General features: G+C 44.3%; 1 protein-coding gene across 7 annotated transcripts in view; it reads left to right on the forward strand.

The window, feature by feature from the left end:
• Positions 1-9,769: 9,769 nt before the first annotated feature.
• Positions 9,770-17,789, forward strand: part of LOC109578004 (BCL2/adenovirus E1B 19 kDa protein-interacting protein 3-like) — a 53,067-nt gene continuing 45,047 nt past the window's right edge. For 6 of the 7 annotated variants that reach the window (XR_011563825.1, XR_011563826.1, XR_002183642.2 and 3 more), the window contains exon 1: positions 9,770-9,932. Coding sequence is in view for 2 of the 7 variants with exons in the window: in XM_070778942.1 (XP_070635043.1) it covers positions 9,803-9,932 (130 nt within the window). In the remaining 5 variants the exon portion in view is untranslated. The remainder of the gene's footprint in view (positions 9,933-17,789) is intronic. The other variant, XR_011563827.1, reaches the window with a different exon arrangement.

Raw genomic sequence — 17,789 nt, forward strand, 5'->3', positions numbered from 1 at the left:
CTAATTACCCACTGTGCTTGGGGAATTCACAGTTCTGCTTTGGGCGATTGGAAACTATTTCCATCTTACCATATGTGTTTGGCTATCACTAATTGGGGAAAGTTATTTTTAGTATTTCCTCTTCTTTCCATCTTTGCAGATCTGCCCTATTTTGGGGGAAAAAAATCTAGAAAATAGTTTGGATTTTTTTTTTTTTTAAAGAGCAATGCTAGAGATGCTGTTAAAGTTCTACAAGCAACCTTTTCTTGATCAGTGGAGAGGTCAGTAAGGAACCTGGATTCCAAGTCCTGGATTTCCTCCCCCACATCAGTGCTGGCACAGAGAGACAACCAAGGGTCTTTTCATCCTTCAAGACCCAGGTCAGTGTCAGCATCTCTGCATCCCATTCCTGCTCCAGGCAGACCCACAGTCCCCAAATTCAATAACCACACTAGCCCTGGATCTTGCTGTTTTTCTCAATATTTCAGATTCTACCTGTACTCCCAAAGAACTCTGCCAAGTTTAAGCATCTTTTGAAAAAATCAATATGAAGAATTCTAATCAGTCTTTAAATTTGTTTTACTTAACCTGTACCCAAAGCAACTTTATCTATTAATTGGTCATTTTGATACACAGCTTTAGAATTATTTTAGTATTTGAATTGAAAGTAATCCCAGCCCATAAATATTTATGTCAACATTAATAAATACTGTTTTTTCATCACTTGGTTTAATATTTTGTTTTTATCTATGATTTACCAAAGTGTTTGTCGCTCAGTTGTATCTAACTCTTCGTGACCCCATGGACTGTAGCCTGCCAGACTCCTCTGTCCATGGAATTCTCCAGGCAAGAATATTGGAGGATCTTTTCAATATAGGGGATCTTTCCAACTCAAGGATCAAACCTGGGTCTCTCGCATTAGCAGGCAGATTCTTTGCAGTCTGAGTCATTAGGTGGTGGTGGTTTAGTTGCTAAGACATGTCTGACTCTTTGCGACCCCATAGACTGTAGCTTGCCAGGCTCCTCTGTCCATGGAATTCTCCAGGCAAGAATACTGGAGTGGGTTGCCATTTCCTTCTCCAATTATTTACCGAAAATAATTAAAAAAAAAAAAAAACAACAGTCTTTTCATCCAGGTAGACCTGGTTGTAGTACTCAAAAACTAGTTGCTATTGAAGCAGCTTAATTTTCTCAGGGTTTTATTACTCAAAGACTTAAAATTAGAAAGTCTTTGAAATATGTGATAACGTCAGAAAATTTTAATTAAAGGAGAATTAATGCACTACACACATATTACAATGACCAAAATCCAACCCACTGGCACCACCAAGTGCTGACGAGGCTGTGGAACAACAAAAAGTCTCATTGGGTGCTGGTGGGATTATAAAAGGGTGCAGTCGCCAGTTTGTCCTTTTATTATAAAACTAAATGTGCTCTTACCATATGACCCAACAGTTGTGCTCCGTGGGATTTACCCAAACGAACTGAAACTGTACATCCACACAAAAACCTGCACGCAGATGTTTACGGCAGCTTTATTCATAATCGCCAAATCTTGGAAGCCACTAAGATGTCCTTCAATAAACTAATGAATAAATGAACTGTGGTCCATATAGACACTGAAATATTACTCAGCACTAAAAAGAAATGAGGTCTCAAATCACGAAGATGTGGAGGAATCTTAGGGTATATTACTAACTGAAAGAAGCCACTGTGGTGAGGCTGTATGATTCCAGCTGTACGAGATTCAGGAAAAAGCAAAACAATGGAGATAGCAAACGGCCCTGTACTTGACAGAAGCTGAGGAGGAGGGAGGGAAAAATCAGCAGGGCACAGAGGACTTTAGGGCAGAGAGACTTTTCGTGACACTATGGCGGTGGGTATATGTCATCATACGTTTACCTGAACTCAGAAGGTACGATACCAAGGGTGAACCCGAACATGAACTAGGGGCTTTGGATGACAATGATGTCAGCACAGGTGCACTGATAATAATACATGTACCATCTGGTGTGGGATATGGACGTGGGGAGAATCTGTGTATGTGGGGGCTATGAACCTAGAACTCATCTAAAATACTATAGAAATTTTTTTAAAGAATTAACCAGCTCTTGTTAAAGACTTGGTAGAAAGTTAAGCTTAAAGCATAACTATAGCTGCATTTTGATCACTGCTGTCTTCCCGCTGTCATTCAAGAAACTGACGTGCAGAGGGAGAGGCAAAGTTCTTGTTCTCAGATCCTGGGGAGAGACGCTAGTGTCACCATATCCTGCTTGTCTCATCAGCCATGGGCTGACTTGGCCAAGTGCATGCTCTTCCTGGGGGACCCACATCCATTGACCGATCGTGGTCAGAGACAGAGGCCCAGCCATTTCAGCCCAACCTGGTACCACTCTGACGGTCATTTCTGCTCCAGAGCTCTCTGCAGGGCTGTTGTTATTAGTCTGCATTGTAGTTTGACCCTTTCCTTCAAGAAATTCCACTTCTTCCATCTCCTTTCCACAGATGATAGTCTCTAATAAAAACCCTACACATCAAAACTCTATCTCAGCATCTGTTTCTGGAAAACCCAACCTGTGACATCTTGGAAATTAATTACTTAAGTAATAATTGACATAATATATACTCTTATATAATACATTATTGTTAAAAATAGCATGGTTTAGTTTTATCATAGGGGAAACTGATTCTTTTATATAGTGACTATCAGAATGAAAGTTTCATAAGTTGAATACCAAAAAATTAAAGACAGCTAAGACTCAAAAACACTGTTTTTAACAGCTATTATGCAAATTCATTATCTCCGTTGTGTTCCTTCAAATATAAGCCACCTCTTTACTTGGCAATATACGCTTTGTTGGCCTTCTCTGGTGGCTCAGATGGTAAAAAATCTGCCTGCAACGCAAGAGACCCAGGTTTAAACCCTGGGTCAGGAAGATCCCCTAGAGAAGGGAATGGCAACCTGCTCCAGTATCCTTGCCTGGGAAATTCCATGGACAGAGAAGCCTGGCAGGCTACAGTCCCTGGGGTTGCAAAGAGTCAGACACAACTGAGTGACTAACACTTTCAACTTTTTTTCATATGCCTTGTTATTCACTACCCCCCATAACTGCTTTATATTTCTTCACAGCATTTTATTTGAATATCTTTTATATCTCTATCTGCCTCCCCAGCACCTAGAACAGAGCATGATACACAATAGGTGTTCAATAAATACTGGCTGAATAGATAAATGGATAGACAAATAAATGAATAAGTGACTGAGGGCCAAAGACAGAATAAAACATATTCGGACCAATAACATATTTGACCTCCCTCTTCAGAAAAATGGAGCACGATATTAACTGGCCTCATATGAAATATTCACTATATGTACACAGGAGTATCCAGACCTCTCTGCAAACCACTTTCCTCTGTTCTCTCTCTTCTCCTAGCCTCATGCCTTTGCAGGCCGCAGAACTGCAGAGCCTCAGGGAAGCTTACAGGAAGGTGTGTTCAGGGGATCAGGAGTGGTGACAGATGGCTGCACGCCCTCATTCTGCAGATCGCTCTCTATCTGTACTGCTTAAAAGCATTTTAACTAGTAGAGGGTGAGACGTGTATTATCTTTCAGGCATAGCACAAGTTTCTCGAATCCCAGATTAGCACCCAGTCCCCTAAACCTCCCCCTTCGTGGATCACAGCCTTGTGGTGAAGGCGCTTGCACAACTCAATGAAGCTATGAGCCATGTCTTGCAGGGCCACCCAAGATGAATGGGTCACAGTGAAGAGTTCTGACAAAATGTGGTCCACTGGAGGAGGGAAATGGCAAACCACTCCAGTATTCTTGCCTGGAGCACCCCATGGACACTATGAAAAGGCAAGAAGACATGACGCTGGAAGATGAGCCCCTCAGGTCAGAAGGTATCCAGTATGTTACTGGGGAAGAGTGGAGAGTGATTACTAATAGCTCCAGTGAGAATGAAGCAGCTGGGCCAAAGCGGAAACTTCTTTCTCAACACTCGGCTGCTGCTGCTGCTGCTAAGTCGCTTCAGTTGTTCCGACTCTGTGCGACCCCACAGATGGCAGCTCACCAGGCTACCCCATCCCTGGGATTCTCCAGGCAAGAACACTGGAGTGGGTTGCCATTTCCTTCTCCAATGCATGAAAGTGAAAAGTGAAAGTGAAATTGCTCAGCCGTGTCCGACTCTTAGCGACCCCATGGACTGCAGCCCACCAGGCTCCTCCGTCCATGGGATTTTCCAGGCAAGAGTACTGGAATGGGGTGCCATTGCCTTCTCCCAACACTCGGCAGTGGATGGTAAAAGTAAAGTCCGATGCTGTAAAGAATAATATTGCATAAGAACCGGCAATGTTAGGTCCATGAATCAAGGTAAATTGGAGTAACCACAACAACCCCTGAACCTCATAGCCCATAATCCTCTGGGATGCCTTTTATGCTCCTATTGATGCTGGCTACTTTCAGAATTCAGTGAATACTGTTTCAGAAATGGCAACCCACTCCAGTATTATTGCCTGGAGAATCCCAAGCAGAGAAGCCTGGCGGGCTACAGTCATGGAATCGCCAAGAATTGGACATGACTGAGTGACTAGCGTGCGTGCACACACACACACACACACAAATCTTGTTTGGGGCTGGACTTTCCCCAACATTAGCTCCCTGGCTTGGAATGTGGTTGGCTCGTATTTTTTTTTTTTTTTTTGGTCAGACTATTTAAAGACAGGAGAATAAACCTGAAGAGGGTAAGTAAAGGTGACACAGGAGGCCTGAGACAGACCTGGGACTTTGGTCATGAATCCTAGCCATCAAAACCTGGCATTCACCTTGTCGTTCCGACAGGATGGCAGAAAGCACCACTGACTTAAAGATTTAGTGCTGTGGGGAACAACCACGCTCCAATTCCTCCGTGGAAGGAGCTGACCTAAGAATAAAACTGAAGTTCACAGAAAGGCCAACAAGCCCTGTCCAGGTTCAGATTTTTAAGTTCAGCTGCAGCATCTTTGTCACATCTCAAGGCTGTAATTGTCCAAAAGCTTTCTATGTGAAAAAAAAGGATGTATATTAGTCATATGAAATCTTTGAGCTATAGGATCTTTCTTAATTTCTAAATGAACCTTTTCCAGTTTAAGTAATTTGCAGGGGCAAGGGGCATGGATTGTCACCTTTTCCATTTTTTTCCTCAGAAGGAATTGCTCTTTTTCCCTTTAGAAGGAAATGAGTAGACAGAACAAATACAGAAGACCCCAAATATCGAAATCAGTAGTTTTAAATTACATAGAGTCAAACTTCTTAAGATATAATTCTACCTGTATTGCTGAAAATAGAGCTGAGAAATCTTTAGTTCTTGGCTTTTTTCCCATTTTTGTAAGCATTGTTATCACTTCCTCTATTGTGAAGTGTCTATTATGCAATCCTGTTGGGAATAGCTTTTCCTTCACGAGCAGCTCATCATGCTGTCAGCACAGAGCTCCCTGGAGACCACAGCAAGACTCCAAAGGGGAGCATGGGGAGGAAAAAAGGCCCATTTCCCCCAAGGAAGGTAAGTGGAGGAAAGAACCGGATCTATCTTCTCAAGAAGTAGACAGAATGTAAAATCACAGCGTGAAGAACTTGACTGTTCATCCATAACAACCTCTACTGTGTGTGTGTATGTGTGTGTGTCACTCACTCTGTGCAACCCCATGGAGTGTAGGCTACTCTGCCGGTGGGATTCTGTAAACCATCTGTGGGTCATTCTGGGGCACTCGATGAATGTTGAATCTGACCCAGAACTTGTCTTGCACCAGCTAATGCAGCTTATAGCAAAGGTAACATTAGGTTAAAACCAGGCTGACAGATTTCCCGTGGTGTAACAGCAATGATCTATTCATAGTTGCTGGCTAGAGAGTTGTGTTGAGAAGGATTTAGGGATTATATCCCAGCTTAGTGGGAAAGAACACTGTGATCAGTGATCAATTAATGGTGTCTGCTATGGTCACAAAGTTGGACATGTTAGTATTTGGCCTATGTTATAGGTTAACTGACCCTAAGTTAAATGTTTACATTAAATCAGTCAACAAACATTTATTATTACTTATTCACTGTGTGCATGGCCCTTTGTTAAATACAGAGTTGATGCGAAGATGAAAAAGACATAATTCCTAAGGAAGATCCAAACCTAGTCAAGAAGATAAAGGAAAATAGTCCATTTTAACACAAATGATAATTATATCAACAGAGACGAACACAGGGTATCAAAAGAACATAATGGAACAAAACATCAGTAGAATTTTACAGGTATATTGAGATGGGATCATGAATGATTGAGATCACAAAGTTCCTACAAAGAAAATAAAGAATTGGAGTAGAAAACACTCATTTTATAAACTCTCCTGGGCTTCCCCAGTGGCTCAGCTGTAAAGAATCTGCCTGCAATGCAGGAGACACAGGTTTGATCCCTGGGTCAGGAAGATCCCCTGGAGGAGGGCGTGGCAACCCACTCCAGTATTCTTGCCTGGAGAATCCCATGGACAGAGGAGCCTGGTGGGCTATGGTCCATGGGGCTGCAAAGAGTTGATCACGGCTGAAGCAACTTAGCACGCGCACACACACACACACACACACACACACACACAGAGGAGACAGAAAGGCTGTAGCAGGAAGGCGTAACATTGAAGCAGGAGATTAAAAAATAAAAACGGATAAGGATATGAGATGAGGCCTGAGATGAATACACAAATGCATGCTGATGCGCCATGAATTTGACCCTTAGCTTTTTTCTCCTAGAAGAGAGAAACCTGACAAATGATAAGGCTATGTTCAGATAGATGTTCAGAGAAAAGGGAAGGAGCTCTGATATGGGCTTCTATGAGAAGAGAATGGGGTAGCAGAGGAGGACCAGGGCAGAGGACAGCAGGAGAAGACAAACCGTGACTCCTGCGTCCATGGAAACTTCCAGAAAGAGACCACCAGCAGCCTGATTAGACCAGTCTTAATTGGCCTGTTGTGGCAGTGGGGTGACTTTTTGGATCTGAGACATCTGAGGGAAAAACCCCATAACAGTCTTTGTCTGACCACCTTAGATTTTTATTTTGCCAAATGGTTTATAGAATGTTTTACCCACATGCTCTTGTTACTTGACTTTTCATGTGAATTAGCCAATATTACAAAACATTCTCAGACCTGATTTTTTTTGGAGGGGGGCGGTTTGTGCAGGCTGGGTGGGCAGCCTTATCGTGAGTTTCATATGATTTCCAATAAGTTTTCTTAATTTTTAAAAGGTGGAGTATGCAGTGTAGTTTATTTGAAAAGGCGTTATTTCAGAATCAGAAGAAGCTGATATAAAAGGCAGCCTTATTCCCTCACAGTAGTGTAGCCTAATTCAGCGCTTCTCAAGCTTTTTGACCATGACCCAGAATATGAAATACATTTGCATCACCACCCTGTACACACATACTGATCTGTTCCTGAAAAAGCAATCCTGAAACAGCAGTTTTAAATTTTTAAAATTTTCTATTCCACTTAATGAAAAATCAGTGGTCAAAGACTAAGTTGATTTCCTGACCTACTAGTGGGCCTCAACCTATAGCTGAGGTTTCAGGGAGGACCTTCTGTTCTCTAATTTAAGCTCTTATGGTCCTTAAAGCATTGAGGCCAACACTTCTATGAGAAGCCAGCCCACGACAAGCTTGCTGAGGCTGAGACACTCGGACCCATGGCAGATCCGTGTAGGGGACTGGGCAGGCTGTTCCCCTGAGGTTCTGCCCTCACGTGGGGTTCTGCAATGTTGTTCAGCTCCTCCACTCCTGGGCTCATTCTTCAGTCTCTTCTAATACAGGAGGATTTTTTTTAAATCCTTTTATCAGTTTTTTTTTTTAATTGAAGTATATAGTTGACTTGACTTCCCAGGTGGCACTAGTGGTAAAGAACCCACCTGCCAATCCAGATGTAAGAGACGTGGTTTTGATTCCTGGGTCGGGAAGATCCCCTGGAGGAGATGACAACCCACTCCAGTATTCTTGCCTGGAGACTCCCATGGACAGAGGAACCTGCCAGACTACAGTCCATGGGGTCGAAAAGAGTTGGACACAACTGAAGCAACCTAGCACGCATGCATAGTTGACTTACAATATTGTTAATTTCTGCTGTATGAGAATTCTTTTTAAAATATTCTTTTCCATTAGAGTTTATCATAGGATACTGAATAGTCTTCTGTGCTACACAGTAGGGCCTTGTTATCCATCCTATATACAAAAGCTTACATCTGCTAACCCCAACCTCCCACTCCATCCCTCCTTCACCCCCTTGGCAACCACCAGTCCGTTCACCATGTCTGAGTCTGTTTCTGTTTCATAGATGGGTTCACAGGAGAATCTTCTGAGCTTGGTCACTTCTGTTCTCTCACTGCCCCATCTCCTGGAACCAAATCTCCTGTGCCTTGAATATCCACAGACAGGATGTCCAGGGCAGAGTCGGGCGGTGGACAAAGCACTGATTAGGTGTGTAAAATGCACTCCAGTCCAGAGGGTATCTTTGTTTATCCTTGTGCGGGTGAGTTTACGCATGCATACATGCCCAGTCGCTTCAGTCGTGTCAGATTCTTTGCTGACTCTGTGGACTGGGCCCGCTAGGCTACTCGTCCATGGGATTTTCCAGGCAAGAATACTGGAGTGGGTTGCCATGCCCTTCTCCAGGGGATCTTCCCCACCCAGGGATCAAAGCCTTTCTCTTATGTCTCCTGCATTGGCAGGCAGGCTCTTTATCACTAGCACCACCTGGGAAGCCCTTGTGTCTCCATAAACCACCTTAAATCATTTTTGGAACAAGATAGAAGTAAAAATTTTAAACTTATAAATAGAGGTAGTTTCACGTCCCAGGTTTTCAGAGTCAAGGACATCTTTCTCCCTGTGCAGGACAAGCTTCCAGCCCAGAAAACTGAGTCATCTTGGCCACCTGCACTCGTGTGTCCACTTGGAGCCTCTTCTATTCTGACAACTTTGCATCTTTTTTTCTCTGGACCCAGAAACAAGTATGTCCAAGAATCCTCCAAGAATTCACCAGACGCTCTCTCCTGGTCAGAGAGCCAATGCTCACCCGACTGAGTCCAAAACAACCTTGACCTTGGGTTTTGTTTTTGCAGATTAAAAAAAAAAAAAATGTGCCTTCAAAAGCACACCAGTGAAATTCTTTCGTCATACTTACAGTATTTTTGTCCTCCGCTTTGAGTCAGAGGAGGCTTGCTAAAGGAAGAAGGAAATCTATTACACAGGCTCCCGGGAGTGAAGTCCCTCGGAGTCTGTAACTGCAGACTCGCAGTCCTCAGGGGGGGAAATCCGGCAGTGGCACTAAGATTTTGGTGACACCGTGTATGTTCTTAAGACTTTGACTTCTGTCAGTCAGCACTACAGCCTAGAGATCTTGCAACAAAAAGCAAGTTCCCAATTCCTCCTACGGATGCTCAGCGTCCTAACGTGGGTGTAGCAGCTTCCTACTAGCAGACGCTCCGGTTCTTTCTATCACAAGAGCTGCTGCAGAATGGATGCAGGCAGATCTTCAGGGCACACTGTCGGAGCGGGGATGTGGGGTCCAACTGCTACCTGCCTTCATGAGTCCTTTCCCAGCAAGAGTCCTCCTACATCCAGCAGCTCATGCCAATAGGAGTTTCCACAAGTAAAGTCTGGGGCGGGGCTGCTTATAAGGATCCCATGGCCGAGAGGGGACTGAGTTCTCGCAGGATCCCGGGGGCAGAGCAGGCGCAGGCGCAGTTGCTGCTCCTGCACCAGATCAAGGCGCTGGGTGCAGCGTCTCTGCACACGGCTCGCCCCCGCCATCTTGAACAGAGTGATGGGGGCGGAGCTTTTGCCGTTGTCGCCACCATTTTGCACTAGGCATCCTGTTGGGAAGAGCTGGAGGGAGGCCTTTGCACCGGGTGCCCTGGGAACCAGTGAACTAGACTCAGCGCAGAGAAAACAAGGTCAGACTATCCTTTTTTATCACCTAGGTTCTATTTTTATTCTCTGGGAATTATAAATGGGCTTTTCTGGTGACAAACCCCTTCTCTGCCCTGTGTTTCCTCACTGTGTGGATGGGAGAGGGCGCTGAGGGCCTGAGTCCTTTTCGGTGAGTGCTTCCTGCCGAGAAAGAGTGTCCGGTAACATTGGGTGGAAGAGGGGAACTTCTTTTCAGGTCTGTTTGGTTGCCCACAGGCCTCGGCCTTGAGCATACTCATCCCTGGACGACCCCCATTTGTGTAACCTTTGGGGGACAAAGGAACCCAGACAATTTAATGTCCCTGGCCCATATATGGACAAGAGAATAATGCTCACATGACACATTTTTCCTGAAAATGCAGGTCTCTAGGCCCTTGACCCTGATCCAATGCTTGCTGTGGGGCCTGTCTCCCTGGCCACACTTGGGTAGTTTCTCAGAAGAGAAGCTTCGGGTCAGAGGGTCACAAGAGTGGTCCAGGGGTCTGTTACCCCAGGTCGTGTCTCTGGAGTTTGGGGCAGAATATTAGGTCCTGCTGGGTGACAGAGTGTCCAGCAATGTGTAGGGATCAGGGATCCCATAGGTGTATACTCTATGGCTTCACTGACTGCCCTGACGTCCTGAACTATCCAGTATTCCCCACTGGGTTTCCTTATGGGAAGAATGGGGTGTTAAAAGCTCATTGGCCTGGTCTAATAAATAAGGCTCTGGTCATTTAGGGTCTGTATCACAGGGGAAATGCTCAACAGGGCCTCCTGGCAGAGAGAGTACTGTTTTCTGTTGGGCTGTGTATGCCCAGGTTTTAGATGAACTGTTGCAAGACCAGCTCCTTTAACTGATCCTACCTGTGCCAGGGCCCAGATCTCAGGATTCACACCAGGGAGATGGACTTGCTCTGTTTGAGGAAGTTTGTCCTCAGTCATTAACATTATCATCTCCAGCCCCTTATCTAAACAGACAACAGTCTCCAGTTTGTCTCCCATTAGGTGGAAGGTAACCCCCCAATTTTTGTAAGGTATCTCTTCCTAGTAGGGGTGGAGGGCATTCAAGGACAAACAGGAAGGAATGGATGCACATGTGTTCATCCAGTTCCCATCCTAGTGGTCAGTTCAGTTCAGTTCAGTTGCTCAATTGTGTCCGACTGTTTGCGACACAAAGACATGAATTGCAGGATGCCAGGCCTCCCTGTCCATCACCAACTCCTGGAGTTCACTCAAACTCACGTCCATCGAGTCGGTGATGTCATCTAGCCATCTCATCCTGTGTTGTCCCCTTCTCCTCCTTCCCCCAATCCCTCCCAGCATCAGAGTCTTTTCCAGTGAGTCAACTCTTCACATGAGGTGGCCAAAGTATTGGAGTTTCAGCTTTAGCATCAGTCCTTCCAATGAACACCCAGGATTGATCTCCTTTAGAATGGACTGGTTGGATCTCCTTGCAGTCCAAGGGACTCTCAAGAGTCTTCTCCAACACCACAGTTCAAAAGCATCAATTCTTAGGCGCTCAGCTTTCTTCACAGTCCAACTCTCACATCCATACATGACCACTGGGAAAACCATAGCCTTGACTAGACGGACCTTTGTTGGCAAGGTAATGTCTCTGCTTTTCAATATGTTATCTAGGTTGGTCATAACTTTCCTTCCAAGGAGTAAGCGTCTTTTAATTTCATGGCTGCAGTCACCATCTGCAGTAGTTTTGGAGGCCCCCAAAATAAAGTCTGATACTGTTTCCACTGTTTCCCCATCTATTTCCTGTGAAGTGATGGGACCAGATGCCATGATCTTAGTTTTCTGAATGTTGAGCTTTAAGCCAACTTTTTCACTTTCCTCTTTCACTTTCATCAAGAGGCTTATTAGTTCCTCTACACTTTCTGCCATAAGGGTGGTGTCATCTGCATATCTGAGGTTATTGATATTTCTCCCGGCAATCTTGATTCCAGCTTGTGCTTCTTCCAGCCCAGCGTTTCTCATGATGTACGTAGTGGCTCTATAATTCCCCTTCTTAGGACTTCCCTGAAAACCCCATAATTTTACAGTTCTTATGACTGTTCGCCTGATCTGGTGTTCAGAGCCAAAAAAATGACATTGGTGTCAACTAAGAATTCGACAGTGTTTTTGCTCCATATCAAATGTCAGCCAGGGCTCCTTAAGGGGTCATTGGGAGTGCCAGTGTAGGAGCCTCCTGGCTCTGTCATTCTTCATCTCTTTGGATCATTTGCTGTCAAGGGTAGTAGTTGAGATCTGCCATTTCTACCCCTTTGGGGGGATCATGAGGACATTCTCTCTTTCCTGTTTACTTATGTGTACTTACGGCACACTGATTAGGTCCTGGTTTCCTTGGCTTTCTATCCCTTATTGGGGGCTGAGTTTACTCACCAGGGTTAAAACGTCTCTGGACAGTTAGTCCAGATTCCCATGCTTACCGGTTGACACTGGAGGAAAATAGCCAGGTCTTTCCTACAGGCCTTTTTATTGTTTGCCTCTTGAGAGCCTCTCACAGGTCTCCCCAGCCCACTTCAGAGAAACTCATGCTGACCAGACAAGGTCAGGTCACTGGTCGCATGCCTACCTTGGAACCCTTTCACACTCAGGTGTCCTTGATGCTTTTTCCTGAACTTGCATTGAGTGTCCTTGTTCTCTTCTGTCATGCATGCTCATTACCTGGGCTTTTTCCTGGTTTCACCTCTTGACTCACAGGACTGCCCTTGCTCTTTCACTAAACTGGAAGTAACGATGGAGAATGCTACTGTTGACACCAGAGGTTGGCAAGGACAACAAAAAGCTGGTGCAGCCACTACACCGTGTACAGAGGTCAACAGGACAGCACTACTGGTGAGACCACAGGCAGGACTGCTGGGGTTCCATCTCATCCACAAGCCCCCACTGTCCCCAGGCATCCAGCACTGTGGGGGCCAACCAGAGGCAGCAGACAGACACACATGAGTTTCAATCTCCAATCCCCAATGATGCCACAGTGTGACCCCCTCAGAGGGGCACAGTCCAGATGACTATGGGGGTTATGCTGGGTGCACACCACACGTGGGTATGAGGTTGCTGGGCAGAGTTGCACTGAGTTCAGCCAGAGGACACCACCATTCTACCTGTCAGAGTATACTCAGATTAGAGTCAGTCATCCTTGCAGGAGCCTCCCAAAGCCACCTGGGCCAAGCCTGTAGCCTAGGCGACAGGTGCAGGCAAAAAGGCCATGACCTGTCCTATCTGGGTCACCAGAGTTCGTTATTAACCGCTTTGCGTCAGTCCTCAGTAAGAGTCTTCCTGCCCTCTGTTGTTTGAGCCAGTAAAATGAGACAAGCTTGATTCAGAAGCAAAGGAAGGCTTTATTCTTTGATCAAAGAATGGAGAGGTGGGAGCTCGTGCTCTAGAGCAGCAATCCCCAACCTTTTTGGCACCAGGGACTGGTTTCATGGAAGACAATTTTTCCATGGACTGTATTGGGTAGGAGGGATGGTTGTGGGATGATTTGAGCACATTACATTTACTGAGTTTGTTGAGCAAGAGGCAGAGCTCAGGCAGTAATGCAAGCGATGGGGAGCAACTGTTAATAACAGATGAAGCTTCGCTTGCTCACCTGCCATGTACCTCCTGCTGTGTAGATTAGTTCCTAACAGGCCATGGACCAGTACCTGTCCATGGCCCTGGGGGATAGGGACCCCTGCTTTAGAGTATACGCTCCCCAAAAGGCTATAGGCAAGGCTGCTTTTTAGGATTCTTTTAAGTAAGAGAAGAGTGGGGTTTTGCAGGTTGGGCACAGCTCTGTTGCTCATGCTCCAGATCCAAGTGTCATGCACAGCATCTCTGCACATGGCCCATTGTTGCCATCTTGAAGTGCCAGGTACAGCACTTCTGCACACACTCTACCAAGTTGAGGTGTTGGTACCATTTTGTACTATAAACTTTGGTCTGAAGTACTGGGTGTGAGGCCCATGATTCCCTGTGAGCAAGTGAAATTAGATTAAGCACAAAGGAAAAGGGAAAGAGGGTTAAACTTTATTTTATTGCCCATATTCTATTTTTATTCCTCAAGAATTGTTAATGGACTTTGCCAGTGACAATACCTTCATTTTTAGCCATAAGAGTAGAGTGACAAGTTGTTGACAAAGATAATTAGAGTAATCCTTCTTATCTCTATATGCACATTCTTTTGCCATGGAGCTTGGCCACTCCTGTCTCCCAAGAAATTCATTTCCCCACTCTTGGAACTGGGCTGGCTTGTGACTCACTTTGGCCAATATAATATGGAAGAGGGACTTCTGTGGTGGTCTGGTGGTCAAGAATCCACTTTCCAATGCAGCATACATGGGTTCAATCCCTGGTCAGGGAACTAAGATTCCACATGCTATAGGGCAGCTAAGCCTGCAAGCTGCAACCATTGAGTTCACAGTTAAGAGCCCACTTATGGCAACTAAGACCTGACACCACAAATAAATAAAATTTTTTTTAAAAAAAAGAACATGGAGAAAGGACTTCCAAATCTCTTAAGTCTCAAGTTTCCAAAATCCCTGAAATGAAGACTCCCTCCTGCACATGAGCGTTATGTCTGTCTCCCTCCCTTTCCTCTTTATCTCCCTCCCGCCAGACTTTCAGAGCCCACAGTCCTCGAGGTAAAGAATCCTGAGCTAACAACCTCTATGTCAGTTGAGACCAGCCAACAGCCAGTACACATGAGGAAGGCTGAGTGGAACTGGCAGATGATTACGGCCATGTGTATGACTCAGAGCGAGAGCAGGAATGTCAAGCTAAGTCATCCCAATTACCAGCCCAAGGACCAACTGCTGTGTGAAAGTACTCATTTTTGAGAAGATTTATCATGTAACAGTAGACCACTGATGCCTCAGGAAGTAATTTCTCTCAGAAAGACTTTGAAACAATGAACAGTATGTTCACCCTGCAAGCCCATATCTTTTAACGCAGTCTGTGGACTCAGTTTCCCGAGCAAGTGCATTTGGGCTTGTGTTGGATTTAGCAGTAGGTGTTGGGTATTGTAGCTGTTCAGATAGACCTTAACCCTGACCACACTACAAGCCTGGCTGGCCATAAGCAGTCCCACTTCCAGAAAGACAGAAGGCTGCTTACTGTCTGAGTGGTGGCCTTTGAGAGATTCTCTGCCCAAGGCATCACATGTCACTCATGGATGGTTTCCATTGTTAAAAGGGAAAAATCTACTCTTCAGTCATCCTTTCTGGCACATGCTATAAAGAAAGGTGAGCGCCAAAGAATTGATGCTTTTGAACTGTGGTGTCAGAGAAGACTCTTGAGAGTCCCTTGGACAGCAAGGAGATTCAACTAGTCCATCCTGAAGGAAATCAGTCCTGAATATTCATTAAAAGGACTGATGCTGAAGCTGAAAGAGGAGAGTGAAAAAGTTGGCTTAAAGCTCAACATTCAGAAAACTAAGATCATGGCATCCGGTCCCATCACTTCATGGCGAATAGATGGGGAAACAGTGAAAACAGTGGCTGACTTTATTTTTCTAGGCTCCAAAATCACTGCAGATGGTGATTGCAGCCGTGAAATTAAGACGCTTACTCCTTGGAAGGAAAGTTATGACCAACCTAGACAGCATATTAAAAAGCAGAGACATCACTTTGTCAACAAAGGTCCGTCTAGTCAAGGCTATGGTTTTTCCAGTGGTCATGTATGGATGTGAGAGCTGGACTGTGAAGAAAGCTGAGCACTGAAGAATTGATGTTTTTGAACTGTGGTGTTGGAGAAGACTCTTGAGAGTCCCTTGGACTGCAAGAAGATCCAACCAGTCCATTCTAAAGGAGATCAGTCCTGGGTGATCATTGGAAGGACTGATGCTGAAGCTGAAACTCCAATACTTTGGCTACCTGATGCGAAGAGCTGACTCATTTGAAAAGACCCTGATGCTGGGAAAGATTGAAGGCAGGAGGAGAAGGGGACAACAGAGGATGAGATGGTTGGGTGGCATCACTGACTCAATGGACATGAGTTTGAGTAAGCTCCAGGAGTTGCTGATGGACAGGGAAGCCTGGCATACTGCAGTCCATGGGATCGCAAAGGCTTGGACACAACTAAGCAACTGAACTGAATTGAACTGAACGTTCTTCCCAGTTCAAGGAAGGGAAATGAGTCTGAGACTGCCCTGGTTAGCTTCACATGGCTCAAAGGAAAGGATACATTTGATCTCAATGAACCAGAACACCAGGTTTTTCAAGGTCGAGAAAATCAACTTAATGTGTTGCAATTGGCATTTTTAAAAAAGGTATTTGTACACTCATGTTTGCTGCAGTGTTATTCACAACAGCCCAGAGATGGAAGCAACCCAAGTGTTCATCGACAGATGAATGGATAAACAAAATGTGTTTATACACACAATGGAATATTATTCAGCTTTGAAAAGGATGGAAATTCTGGCATGGGCTACAACATGGATGAACCTTGAGGACGTTTGTGAAATAAGCCTTTCACACACAAAAAAGCAAAATCCACTTGTATGAGAAATCTATAGAGTACTCAAATTCATAGACACAGAGAATAGAATGGTGGTTGCCAGGAGCTGGGGTTGAAGGGAAGAGGATTATTGTTTAATTGGGACAGGGTTTCAGTTTGAGATGATGAAAGTGTTCCAGATGGTGGTGATGATTCCACAACAGTGTGAATATACTTAATATCACAGAACTGTATGTTTAAAAATGGTGAACTTTATGCCTTGTATATTTTACCTCAATAAAAAATCAATGAAATAGAATAAGATACAGGTTACTTGGATGGATTCACTGTGTGAAAAGTCAACAATTCAGAGTGTGTGTGTGTGTGTGTATGTGCATGTGTGTAACACATTTCTGATTGTGGTTTTTTAAAAATTGAGAAAACATAATGCTAGAGGCAAGTCTCCATTTCCCATTGTTGTGGTTCTTTATGTTTTGAATTTGATATACTTTTCCCAATGGAAGTGATTTAATTTTGACATTTAGTTATTCAAGCAGAAAAATCCTTTCCCTTGGGCCTTCTCTTCATCATAATCATTTTTCTCCATCTGACTGCTCATGGTAACTAGATTTCACATGCTAGATTAGCCAGGAAATTCATGTACAGACATTCTGTCATCTTGCTCTGTGGACTGGTCATGAAAGCATTGGCATACATTGTGCTGAGTGATTATGACGTGGGATTTATGCTTCAGTGCAGAAAAACTAGAATTTCCCTAAATCTTAGAGTGTAAATTTTAATTTAAAAATTCCTTGGTGGTTATGGTCTCTAAACCTCTCTTACTTGTAGGCATCTTCTCAGTAACATCCGAAACAGCGGGTTGTTCATCTCATGCATGAATGCTTCAGAGACAGTGAAGGACCCCAGTTCATTGCTAAGTAGCTTCAGTTGTAGAAAGAGTATAAGAACAGTTACATCATGCACTCAGGGAGATAAACCCTTGTCAAAAAGAAGGCATGATAGAGAAAGATTTGTAATCATGCAAAAAGATTGCATGATTATTGTGTAATCATAATACAGAAAAAGAAACTCAGAGACAAAATATTGAGCTTTAATGTATGAAGACGTGGATTTGTCAGTGATTTCCTACAATATACTTGAACTGGAATATAATGCACAGCACCCTAGACACTGCCCTTGGCCACTACTTCACTGGAGCTTTAGATGTCTCCAAATTCCAAGAAATTAAAACACTTCTAAGGGTTATGTTAAATGAAATAAACCAGATAAAGACAAAGTATGTTATCACATATGTGGAATCTAAAATATACAGCAAATGAATATAACAAAACAAAAATAGACTCACAGAGAACAAATTAGAGGTTACCAGAGGGGAGAGGGAAGCAGTGAGGGGCAAGTTAGGGGTAGGTAAT

This window comes from Bos indicus, chromosome 24, assembly GCF_029378745.1.
Source record: "Bos indicus isolate NIAB-ARS_2022 breed Sahiwal x Tharparkar chromosome 24, NIAB-ARS_B.indTharparkar_mat_pri_1.0, whole genome shotgun sequence".
NCBI lineage: Eukaryota > Metazoa > Chordata > Mammalia > Artiodactyla > Bovidae > Bos > Bos indicus.